Raw genomic sequence first — 13679 nt, forward strand, 5'->3', positions numbered from 1 at the left:
GTGTAGCTTAACTGTGAGTCTTGTCCGGATACTTCATCACTCCCTTTTTGTTTCCTGTAGCACCTCTTGTGACACCTCCACTGTGCTGCAGGTGTGGGGAGCCCTTGTCTCTTCAGTGTTTCAGAAAAAGAAATATGTAGGTCTCAAAATGGCTTTAGCACGAAAGCTAGCTGTTTGTTTAAAAATATATCTAAGACTGAAATATGACTCTCTCTTAATATTGACGAGCAGATGATGCTCTTAATAAGTCATCGTCCTTTGAGAGTTTATGCATAAGCTTAAACACCTTTTTGTTGCTTAATTAATGTTCTATGATTCTGTTCAAAAATCATGTTTAGTTTAGCTCCATTTATAACATAAATATCTCATTAAACACCTAAAAATGCACATAATGAGAGATTTTATTATTGTTATTATTTTTTAATAGCTCATGACGGAATCTTTGCAGCCCTGTCCACATGGATACGCCCTGGTAACCATGGATACAGCACCAGATTTTAAAGGAAACACAACCTAAAACGACAGTGGTATGAAAAAATGCAGAGTGCAGTACCGTTTTGACCACCAGAGGGTAGTGGGTAGTACTTTTTATTTATTTATTTATTTTTATTTATTTATTTTTTTAATTGAAAAATATACAAATTTAACATAAACAGGGCTCGAGGCTCAGACTACTCAGTAGTAACATGCTATTGATGACGAGATTTTTTAAGTAGGTAACTGCACTTGTTTTGTTTTTTCCACATCCTGCATGTTACTGTAGGTCTAACTTTATGTTATTTTTTTATTTTTGGGTAAAACTTTGGTTAGGCCTATCTTTCTTCCATGGGGAAGCCTGCGACAAAAGAAATTTAAAAAAGAAAGTTAAATGTAATAGGCTACATACTTTAATAAATAATAAATATATCCTTTAATACATTTTCGTGTATCTAATCTGAAGAATTATATATAATTCCCCTCCCCTAATTTCAGGGTTTATTCTTTGGATACATGATATGATTGATGTGAAATCATATCATGTTTGTCTGATCACAACAACACTTAAGTGACTGTTCTCACAATACTTTTCTTTTTTTTTTACTTTTACTTCAGTAATTAGGCCTACTTCTATTTTAGTGAAATTGAACTAACGTTATTCTATTTTGGCTACTCTATACCTTTGTTGAACACTAGAGGGTGATGATGATAGAGAAAGCGCATGTAGCAGGTTTATTTTGTTTTTATTATAGCCTGCCAGTGGCATGGATAGTTTCCAAAATGTTAAAACGTTTTGCATAAACATTAGACCATTTCGACATTTTTGTAGATCAAACAAAATACAACAAAGTTCTCTTTGATTGGAAATAGCTGAGTAGGCCTACATCTAAAAAATGTCAGTCCTTTATTATTCACAAGTGTCAAGTGTTAGTCCAGGCCATAATTCGTCCTCACCATTGCATTCTTTCTGTGCAGCAGCAGGAGCCTGATTATCTAAACCGCATCCCCATTCTGGTGGGTGGGCGACTATGGGCGTACATCCCACACTCGGCTGTGCGTCCCTTTGGTCACTCCGGTCTCAGCAAAAGTTAGGGTAGGCGCATTGGGCTGACCATGTCACATTTAGCTTCTTAATGTTTTGGTGGATAAGAGCTCCAAAATGTTGCGAGTCACTTTAATCGTTTGTTTCACTTTGATGGCTGCGGGAGAACGGGACGACACCCAGTTTGATGAAGATCTGGACTTAACTGACTTTGACTTGGGAATTGTAAGAAAATAAATAATTTAGCCTGTATTTTTTCCACCCCCAAGCCCTTCAAAGGATTCTCTCTAATGATTTTCCTGTCACCACCAGGCTCCACGAAGAGTTCCAAGACAGGTTAAGACCATTTTAACAAAGGTATGTATTTTTATTTTGTTTGGCACAAAATGTCAGATTATCGCCAAAGTCTAATAATGCTGTTTATAACGGAACAAAGCTTTACGTTGTTATTGATTCAGAAATGAAAAGTAGCCTCACTAAAATGCCTTGTATTTCTTCCTAAACTTGGGAGTATTGGGTGTGACGATAGAAGTCCGCCAAGAGCGCGCGTGTGCCAGAGTATCTGTAATGCACTGGATGCTATTCCTGAGAATTTTTCTGCTGTTGTTTAGTGTTTGTTTCTAAGGGAGGATCCTGGGATGGATCATAAAAATGCACAATTTGGACTTCTTGAACTCAACTGGCAATTTCCAATTCAAGATAAAATAGATCATGTAAACTTAGTAACAAGAAATTGTCCATATGTCGCCAATGTATATTTCTGTCCACCTTTTTGTTGCAGGAGGCCAAACCTCACATCCACGAGCTATCCATAAAGACCACCATTATTTCTCGATACGCCTTCACTGCAGTGCACTGTTCCATGCTGAACCGACACAACAGTGCCACAGAGGGCGTCTTTCAGTTCGTCATTCCAGCGGACGCATACATCTCCAACTTCACCATGTACGATCCCTCACGTGACCAGCAATAAATGCATAATTTCTTGTTCCATTCATGCATATTTATGGACACAAAAATCTATAGCCTTACATAGGATTTGGATTTGGTTTTGCCCGTGTTTTTAAAATGGAAAGATTCGATCAGTTTTAACCTCTTTACCCCCGCCATAAACAAGTGCATTTTCTCCAGTTCAGCTTTACCCAAATCTAAAAGGTTACAGCCTACAGGCGAGAGTCGCTCATTTGAAAGCTAAGACTTGAAACTCATTGTGTTGCTGCCACGTTGTCGTCACTTTCATCGCTTTTTTTTCCACTTTTCTGTTACTTTTTGTGTTTTTGTCGCATTTGTGTCAATTTTTTTCGCTCTTTTGTTGCATTTCCATGTTTTCGGTTCATTTTGTTGCTCTTTTTAACACTTTTTTCCCAGAGGCTTTTAGATTTGGGTGAAGCCAAACTAAAGAAAATGGGCTCGGTTCAGGTGGGGGTTAAGACAATGTTCACTGACAGTCGTGGGCATAGCTTAATACATGTAGTTAAGAGTTATGTGCAGCATTTAATTGATTTTGTTTGTATGTTTTGTTTGTATGTTTTGTTTTTGTGACAATAACCCAATTTAAACCTAAAATGTTTTTTAAATATGTGCTCAAGCCAAGTCTAATACCTCACCTGATCTATGAACCAGGATCGTAGGCGGCCGCACGTACCAGAGTGAGCTTAAACCCAAGGAGAAGAGGGTCAAACAGGCGAATGGCAAAACAAGAGACAAGAACTCAGGTGACACAAGGTGAGGGAATGTAAATGTGTATGTTTAGTGTGGTGGTGGTGGTGTGTATGTGTGAGGAAAGAGCTTTCTGGTCGGCTCTCCCTCTGGCGCCTCGTCTTTATTACACAGACTGTCCTGCTCCGGCGTCTACCCTTTCTAATTTAGAACCGTTGATAATATCCCACCTGAAACATTTACCGCAAGCAGTCATCTGTAAAGATCAGCGTTATTTTATGCTGTATGATATCCAGCTTGGCGGTTGCAGTGAGCTGCCAAGCCTGCCATATAAATTCCCTGACTTATGGAAGGTTTGACATCATTTCCAGCTGTGATGCGACGTGACATCTGATGGAATGGGGTTTTGTGATCCTGCGACAGATTTAAACAGCAGAGCAACCGAATTATATAAGAAGAAATGAAATGGAACTCTTTAGACCAGGGGTGTCTAACTCATTTTGGGTCATGGGCCGAAATACAGCTCCCACGGCGGGTCACGGGCCACATGCAACGTAAAAAATAAGGAAAATACCGCTGAGAACATATTTCCAATATATGAATGATAATAATGAGATGTGTTTTTTGGTCAAAGCCCCAACTTGACTGTAGCCTAATCAATAACAACGGCTTACACTTGTATTGCACATTACAAGCCTGTGTCACATACTACATAGTAGTAAGTATTCATTGACTCCACACTTGGTGCTCGTAAGCTGTTATTGAAGCCACAGCTGCCACGTGGTTATAATGTGTTGTTTATTTCCGCTCTCTTATTATGTCAGCGCCCTCTGCTGGACACGTGTGAACATCTTTCCTTCTTTTAAAGCAATACTAAGTAACGTGTTTACTATAATAAATCCTTGTTAATGGGGGTAAGCGTTAATGGAAGGATTGGGGGGTCTTTCATCTTCCCCTGGTGTCTCTGGCCAGAAAACCACAAATGCAACTTACCTTCCCTGCCACCGGGTCGGAGTCACCAATACACACTAATGGAATCACGGAGAAGAAGCTAACAGGCTAACTGGCAAAGCTAACTGCGGACTAGCGCCACTTAAACAGTATTTACTGCCAAGTTTGAAGACCTGTAATTGGATGTACAATATCCCTCTCTCCCTTGGTCGTTTCTGTCAGTGTAGTATTTACTCTCATGGACAATTAATAAGTAAAAAAAAAAAGTAAGCCGCCCCCAAGCGGCTGGAATGAGCATTCTGGTTATTCTTTAAAAATTCATAACTCCGCACAGGAATGGGCTAGAGACTTTTTTTGGATACACTCCGGAATTTTTGCTCTACAAGGCAGGGGCTGGATTAAATCATCTCCGCCATGTTTGACACCCCTGCTTTAGACATTACCTGATATGGGATAATAGATGATCTGGTAAATACAACAAAAACACAACGCAAAAGTAGATTTATGCATATCATTTAAATGTCTCATGATCTCTGTTTTTCTGCCATATTGGAAGAGGGTGTTTTATTATCTTGTCTCTTCTCTTCTCCGGCAAAACCCTGATATCACAAAAACAAAGAGCAGTAAATCAACTCTCCTAAATGAAAGGGGAAAAAATGTGCAAGTGGCATACTTTTACACTGCTGTATTATGGCAACAATATTTGCTTGCATTCTCATTCTCTGCAAATGATCCATTACACAGTGTTGAGCCAGAGTTGGAAGTGTTCCGCATGCCCGTGAAGATCCCAGGTCGAAACCGCGCCATCTTTTTTCTCACATATGAGGAGCTGCTACAGAGAAGATTGGGTCGATATGAACATACCACAAGCATTCGACCCATGCAGTTGGTCAGTCGGCTCAGCTTAGATATCACCATCGTGGACCACTCTCCCATCACTCACCTGGAAGTGCTGCCGCTGCGCAACGGGAAAGGCGTCACATCGAACGCACCCAAATCTGCAGGTTCTACTCACGTTTATGTACAGTAGTTTAGTTCTATGGGATAGTTATAAACCACTGCAGACAATCTTGCCCACAAAGTTTTGCATGTGTTCTATGCATCCTTCATTGTTCTGGTTTCTCTTCTGTGTCAACTCAGTTATTACTCCATCCAAAATGAAAGCCCTTTCTGCAAAATAGCCTTAATACCTTTATTACCCCTCCTCTGTGCATGTTCATATCTCCATTGAGATCTATTTCTTTTCCTCTTGTGTTCCTCCTATCCATATCCATATAGAAAGCAACTCTTAGCAACACTAGCTCTTCTCTGGTTCCTATGTTTTTGTCTCTAAATACTGCCGATCTCATCTTTTAATTTATTCCTGCATACAATGTTGGACGATCATGTGCATTTTCTATGGTGGCGACTGTGAGAGAAATCTTTATATAACGTACCGATTTAACACACATCTTTTTTTTATCCTGGTCCAGCTAAATCTGAGCCCCCTGTCACTACTGTCATCAAAAATGAGAAGAATGTCTGTCGGATCACCTTTCGCCCCAACATTGTGCAGCAGGCCAAAATCACCACAAGTGGGAACCTTGGAGACTTCGTCGTCCGCTATGATGTGCAAAGAGAGTTAGGAATCGGAGACATACAGGTGAGAGAGTGGATCCTGTGTTATCAATGAAAAATATTTTTAAAGGCTTTATCCGTCTGAGAAAATAGCTAAGTGATTTTATGCATGGACACAATTCCCCTAAGCTCCGCTACACGCATGCACTAGCATCCACCCACCTGTTAGTCATTAATTCTGCTGGCTTCCTGCCACCGGCTCTGCTATTCAGTCCCATGTCTGTCTTCAGAATAACCTTAAATTTTGACGATCACATGTAAATACTGCAGCTGACCTCACTGGCTGTTTATGTGTGTGTGTGTGTGTTTGTGTGCGTGCGTGCGTGTGTGTGTGTGCACTTTTCCAGGTGTTAAACGGCCACTTCGTCCACTATTTCGCTCCCAAAGACCTGCCGCCGGTTCCCAAGAACGTGGTGTTTGTGATCGACACCAGCGCATCCATGCTGGGAACCAAGATTAGACAGGTACAGCCGTTTATTACAAGTATAAAATGAAAAGCACTATGCCTGATTTTGCCTAGTGATGGAGTAAAGTTTGTTTTTACTCCCTGAAAGCTGACAGATGTGTTTGGAAACTGATCCCTGTGGGAAAAATTGTGACGTTAAAGCAGTACTAAGTAACTTGTTTACCTAATGATAAATCCTTTTCGTAGTCCCTCTGGGGGTAATACAAGTGTTAGTGGGATTAGTGGGTTGGTGGGGGGGTCTTTCATCTCCCCCATGTGTCTCTGGCCTGAAAACCACAATTGCAACTTTCCGGCCAGCGGTTCAGAGGCCCCAATACACACTAATAGAATCACAAAGAGCCACGTTTGAGTGAAAAATATCTCCATTGTGTAATTGGATGAGTAAGTCTGAGTAAAAAAACGCAACATGCTACAACACCTGCAGTGGCGCTTATGGCCTCTAGGGGCATGAGTTACTTAGTACTGCTGTAAAGTTCGGAAAGTTAAGAATAACAATTTGAAGTGAATGTGCTCCCTCTTTCATTTTTTGTGAACCAAAAATATGAGGGCTTTTAAAGGGGCTAGATGCAAGTTGGCATTTATATACTCACTACTGCCACTTCAGGTCATACGTGTAACTGCACCTTCTATATTAAGCTCGTGCAGGACGGCAGTTCGGACCCAAAGTAACAACTTTTTGAGTGACAGTGCAGGATTTTAGAGGGAGTTGTGGTGAATAGGTCTGGGCTCATTCTACACATTAGGACATTGCTGGAACATGTATTTTTAAACTCTGTATAGTCTCTTTAAGAATTAAAATCCCTTTAAGTCCGATCATCATACAACTGCATAATAGCAAACAAAACCAAGACTCGGGTTGTCTTGATTTGTCCTAGATTTGTGTGTTTTTCCGAATTAATGCAACAACTGCATCAGATAATGAATCCGTCTAGCGTTTTGCTGTCACATAAAACCAGGTTGCTGCACATACATGAATACAGTATCTGTCACACTTAACTGACTTCAATCAGGAATGTAAAAGCCCACTATCTCACTCCTACGCTGGAATATCAGTATCAGAGCTCCCCCCACCACCCGCATCCCCAGTAGTGTAAACGCTCCAAGTCACACATGATCTGAGCAGCTGCTTGAGAGGTGAAGTCAAAAAGCGAAAAAAACAGATTTGCAAAGAGTCGAGGACGTGGAAATACAGTGCTGTGTTGTGAGAGTGGAAGGTCATGGCGCATGGGGTAATGGAACAGTCCCTTCGACCCCTGATCTCTTTCCCCACTCATCACAAGGCACAAACAAGGGATTTTTGATGTGGCTTTACAATAGAGGGCTTCATGATAGGTCATCCCGCAGCCCGATCCATCTGTATGTTGCCCGTATAGACTTCTGTAATTGGTTCAGAGTCAAATTACGGCTATTTTACACCCACGCAGCTCATGGCAAACTAAAGCGAGCTGTCTAAATGGTTCAGTTTCACAATATAAAGAGTTTTGTCATTGTCATTTACAGACCAAAGACGCGCTGTTTACCATCTTGAGCGATCTCCGTCCCAGCGATCACTTTAACTTCATAAGCTTCTCCAACAAAGTGAAAGAGTGGAAGGATCACCTTGTGCCCGTCACTCCACTGAATGTCAGGGATGCAAAAAAATTCATTTTCACGCTCGCACCCACCGGAGGTCAGAAATAACTACATTTTCAACAAAAAAAATGTTATTATTTACGTATTATCATCTGAGATACTTCAATGTAATATTATGTATCTCTTTTTTAGGTACCAACATTAACAGTGCAATTGAGATCGGCTCTTCTCTACTTCGGAATTACCTCTCTACATCCGAGGCCAACCCAAACAGCGTGTCTCTGATTGTTTTCATAACTGACGGACGCCCCACCGTAGGAGAGGTCCAGTCCGTATCCATCCTGGGGAACACTCGCTCTGCAGTGCAAGAGAAGTTCTGCATCTTCACCATCGGGATTGGGAATGACGTGGATTACAGGCTTTTGGACCGGATGGCACTGGAAAACTGTGGCATGATGAGACGGATCAGCGAAGATGCAGATGCTAGTGTAATGCTCAAAGGGTGAGAATCAGAAATGAGACCAAATTTATTGTTCGGTTTGGTCAGATACAAACATACAAAGACAACGTATGGGGAAAGATACCTCATTTCTTCTAAATATGCAGCAGTAAAGTATGAGTAAAAAGTATGATTCGTAAGTGTCCACACACTCTTTTACTATCTTTTTAATCTAAATTCATACAGTACCAATACAACATATTAGACGATTAGCCTTCCTAAATACTTCCTTTCTGTTGTGTCATATAAGCTTCTGTCTCTCATCACGCTATAAAGGAACAAATGTGACGGTGTTGACAGCAGAGGCCTTTAAACAGCTCCGGCCTGTCACAGCCTCCCTGTGTTTGGTACAGACCACCTTTCTTCTGTCCTTTGCAGACTGGCCTCCCCTCTCCCTAGATCCGTCTTCCGCACTTGGACACATATTGTGTTTGTTCAGTTGCTGGAATGTGTGTGTGTTGTAATACCTGTGTCTGAGGGGTTAGTCCGCGCTGATAATAGGCCTCCTCTGGTTTAAACAAACAGGCTGGTTAAGAGGTGACGAGGTTTACTGCCATGCAAAAACATGGGCTCTATACATGCATGTGCACAAACCCTCAAGTGGGGTGACTTATACCCGGAAACAAATCTGTAGTGCCAGTGACATGCCTTTGGGCAACAATGGAAATGATGATTGAGTTTTGAAAATCGTCCTACATTCATTTAGAGATAGTATGAACACAAAATCATGCCACAAGTTAATGGTATCATAATAAGCAGTTATTAGCATCATGTGTGTATGCCTAGAATGCACACTGGGAAACTTGTCATTTTCCGCTCTTCCCTGAAATATTCAATAGTAAAGCTGCTCCAACTTGCAAGGTATAATTTTCAAGGTATGTTGTCATGTTCACATCTTTACTGCAAATGTTTTACTGGTGGAAACTAACAAATCAGTTTGAAGGACCACAGTAACTTGAAATAATATTACACAGTATTGTTTTTCTTGACTATTTTGTAATTTTGTTAAATGTAAAATTGCCTGTTGTTTGTATGGGTTACCAGATTCTACGATGAAATAGGAACGCCTCTACTATCTGACATAAGGATTAATTACACCGAAGATTCAGTGCAGTATGTGACCCAGCATCTCTTCACCAATTACTTCAATGGCTCTGAGATTGTTATTGCCGGAAAGCTGACAAACAAGAGTGCAGAGTCTCTGCATGTACAGGTCACTGCCAGCAACAATGACAAAAGTATAATCCTGGAGACGGATGTGCCGCTGCGTCACCAGCAAATTGAGACAGAGAAGCATGTCAAAGCAGCCAAAGCAGCACTGGCCAGCAGTGGCAGCCCTTCAGCGCCTGTCACCTCTTACCAGTGGGATGTGGCTTTGGGTGCAATCGCAGAGGACTTTGTTGAACGTGTTTGGGGTTTTCTCAGCGTTAAAGATGGTCTTCGGTCAAGATTGAAAAGTAAGACGAGCAGAGAGAGGGAGGAATACATCAAGCAGGCCACTAACCTGTCCATGACATACAACTTTCTGACTCCACTCACTAACCTGCGGGTGGAGAGCCCTGAGGTCCTGGCTGATGGGACTATGGCCCCAGCACCTACTGTTTCACCAGCTCCAAGTGGAGGTGATCCGGCTGCCAACAGACTGCCAGAGGACACCGAGGAAGAGCCTCAAACGTCTGACCAGAGGTCCACAGGCCCTTCTCATCTGAGCAACACAGCTGGTGAGTTCAGGTTCTTTCATGTTTTAATCATTTACAAACACAGAAATATAGAGCTATATGGTTAGTGCTCGTGCTTCACAACTAGAAGGTCCCGGGTTCAATCCCCGGTCGAACCGGGGCCTTTCTGTGTTTGCATGTTCTCCCATGGATGTGTATGTGTTCCCCAGGAACTTCGGTTTCCCCTTCCCCTACCATTAAAAACATGTACAATAGCCCCGCTGGGATGAATGATATCTGCGTGTGTGTGTGTAGGTGTATGTGAATGTGAATGTGGTGGTGCAGATATGTGCAGCCGTGCTTCTGTTGATCTATGTCCAATGGAAGCAGTGGCTACATACGTTCATACATATAAAGCTTATCACCATAGTGTGTAGAGTGAATGAATACAATCCCTCACACTATGTGAAGTGCTTTGACTTGTGTCATGTAAAAAGCACTCTACAAAGAAGATTCCATTATATTCCATACAAAATGTGTTTCTCTTCTCTCTTATTTAGATAAAAGGGGGAAAAGCCTTTCCAAGAAACCAGTTACAATCTCTAAAACATCAGGTAGGTTTGGTTTTGTTTTTTGATATCTCTGTAAAACAGAGGTTATACAGTATGTAAGAGTGTTTTTTTCTCGAGTTGGAGGGAATGTACTTTGCCCTCCTTTTCTGCTCCTTTAGTTTAGGGTCTGTAATTTGGATGCTTGTGGAGTAGACAGAGGTGATCACACAGACAGAGTGAACAAACGCTGAACGTGACCTGGAAAAAGGAAGAACACACAGTGTCTAATTGAAATACCAACAAAGGCTCAAAGTGGTACTTTACCCATGCATGCGCACAGAGAGCAAGTTTGTGGAGATAACAAGTGGATGTGTCTTACAGTGAAGAGAAGAACCCCATCTGAGGCAGTTAGCAAAGGCTAATGACCCTATCATTACTCTTACTCTATCATCTTCTCTCACCTCATCACTTCTCTTTTCATTTCTACTGGTTCTCACAAGGCACTGAAAATCAAACTAAATTGGAAGTTGGAAACAAGCTTTTAGTTGCTATTTTGTCTTTATTTTGTTGAGAGCCCTACTATTATTAATTCTCTTCTGCACTAAAATTACACCATTAAATGTTTTAATATGCTTTAATTTGATATATATTCTTGAACACATTTGCTGTGCTCTAAAAGTCATGTATTTTGATTACTTATGTGTGTTTTATGTACTTTCTTAGCTGATGGTGACCCACACTTTGTTGTTGAGATCCCACTAAGTAAACTAATGGTGTGCTTCAACATCAACGGTGAACCCGGGCACATCTTGAGTCTGGTCTCAGATCACAAGTATTCTGGTAAGTCTGTAATCAAGACTTTATCGCAGCACTTTGAACTGGTGTGCAATACTCATACACTCATTTACCTATAGTTGAGCTCAAAAGTTTACATATCCTGGCAGAATGTTTGATTTTTTCTTTTACTGTTTTTTAGAGAATGTGAATGATAACACATGAATGTCATAGTTAGTGGTTTATGGTGAAACAACTGAGTTTACTCTTTTTAAATTATAATGATAAAAGGAACTACCAAAATGACCTTGATCAAAAGTTTACATACCATGGTGATCTTGGCTTGATCTTGATACACACAAGTGGACACAAACGGGTTTGAATGATTACTAAAGGTAAGCATCCTCACCTGTGGCCTCTGTTTGTTATTGTGTGTGTATAAAAGGTCAGTGAGTTTTTGGGCTCCTGACAGACCCTTGCATCTTTTATCCAGTGCTGCACTGGCCTTTCTGGTTTCTGAGTCATGGGGAAAGCAAAATAATTATCAAAGGATCTGCAAGAAAAGGTGGTTTAACTGTATAAAATGGGAAAGGGTTATGAAAAGTTGCTCTGGGGAGATCTCAAATGGGCAGTTCATGCAAGACAGCCCAGGAATGTACAGGAACCTCTTTTTGCCAAAAAAGAATGGTCAGTAAATGAAAAGGCCCATCCATTACGACCACAAAAGACTCCAAGCTGTCATTGATGTTACAGGGGGCAATACACAGTATTAAGAACTGGGGTGTGTACACTTTTGATCAGGGTCATTTTGGCAGTTTCAATTATCACATGATTTAAAGAGTCAACTCGGTTGTTTGACCATACAGTGAATGTCTTCTCACAACCACGAACTATAAGTGAAAATTCATTCATATTATCTGAAAAAATGCCAAAAAATAAATACAATTCTGCCAGGTAAACTTTTGAGCGCAATTGTATCTGCTTGCCATACTTACCTTTATGCAAAAACACAATTGCATATCATGTTTGCATGAGAGGTGACGTCTGTTGTGTGCACTGTAGGTGTTACCGTCAATGGAAAGCTAATTGGCGCCCCGGCACCTCAAAACAGCCACAAGCAGCAGCGTACATATTTCAACACCATAACAATTGTAATAGACCACCCCAAACGGGCCTACATAGAAGTGACTCCCAAGAAGGTGATCCTGGATGGCAAAGACCGCTTGGTTCTGGCCTGTCATTCAACAGCCACAGTGACCAGTGGTGTCGTGACGGTGGCCATTGTGGGGAATTCCAACGTGACTGTGTCAGTGGGAGACAACATAAGCTTTATCATTTTGCTCCATCACTACAAGAACCCAGCTCCCTACCAGAAAGACCATCTAGGCTTCTACATCGGCAACAGCAAGGGACTGTCTCCCAACTGTCATGGACTCTTAGGTAAGAACAGTGATGTGATCGCATTACATAAAATACATTATGGTGCAATGAGCCAACAAGGGCCTCCCCCCCAGTCAAGTGATCAGATAAAATGATTCTATCTGCATTTCTAGGTCAGTTCCTGTACGAAGAGGTTGGCCTGGCTGAGGCAGTAGCAGACATAGTGCCCTCTACAATCCTAAAGGTGAAGGAGCGCTCCGTCCCTGTGGTGCAGAAGACCAGGAGGATCTTCAGTGGAACACAGAGTGTGGACTGCTGGTTTGCCAAGAACAATGCTGCCAAGCTGATAGATGGACAATATGAAGACTATCTGATGTCTCACATGTTTGACACTGGACACTCGTCACACGGGACAAACACACTTTAAGAGGTCAGCCACAGGAATATGGATTCATTTTTGTAGATTTTAACAAAAATATATGCTTTTTGGTTTACTTAAGTCTTCACACCTAATTTTATTTTTGTACTATGTCCAATAGCATTGCAAAGTTTGTATAAATGTGTTGTTTGTGTCAGTAAATGTGTAATTGTGAATTAAAAAAAACATAAAAATGAGCTCATTGTGGTATATTCTTCCACTTTTTGAGTCTCGAAAGTTCACACCTGCAAAGCATGGATATCAGCCATGGGTAGCCCTTCTTCCTAACCTCATTATACACAGCACAGCGGTGTGGGACCCAGACTCACTGGTCTGTCATCAGCTGCAGGTCACAAAGCGGCCCGCTCCACCCCCACAGGTGTGCTCTGACCATGTCCTACTCAAGGATCTGTCATCAGACTGTACAGGCTGAGCTCCTGCAGGAATCCACCAACAACAGTGCTCAATGTCAATCACCTTTATTCGTAGAGAAGATTAAAGCGATACATTCAGTAAGAAGCACCATAGGCATGTACCGCACGCTGTGGCAGACGCACAGTTCTGTTCATAAGACTACCAGTATAAAACAAAGAAATACAAGCAAAGTACAATCAT

General features: G+C 41.5%; 1 protein-coding gene across 1 annotated transcript; it reads left to right on the forward strand.

The window, feature by feature from the left end:
• The first annotated feature begins 1635 nt into the window (after positions 1 to 1635).
• itih5 (inter-alpha-trypsin inhibitor heavy chain 5) lies at positions 1636 to 13182 on the forward strand. Its single transcript, XM_079582920.1, has 14 exons — positions 1636 to 1744; positions 1832 to 1876; positions 2301 to 2464; positions 3143 to 3244; positions 4874 to 5133; positions 5602 to 5771; positions 6094 to 6210; positions 7713 to 7881; positions 7977 to 8286; positions 9328 to 10004; positions 10502 to 10555; positions 11216 to 11332; positions 12329 to 12706; positions 12820 to 13182. The coding sequence occupies exons 1-14, from the start codon at positions 1637 to 1639 to the stop codon at positions 13071 to 13073; spliced, it is 2925 nt and encodes a 974-aa protein (XP_079439046.1). The 5' UTR covers position 1636; the 3' UTR covers positions 13074 to 13182.
• Positions 13183 to 13679: the final 497 nt, after the last annotated feature.

Source organism: Gobius niger (assembly GCF_951799975.1).
Source record: "Gobius niger genome assembly, chromosome: 2".
Classification (NCBI taxonomy): Eukaryota; Metazoa; Chordata; class Actinopteri; order Gobiiformes; family Gobiidae; genus Gobius; species Gobius niger.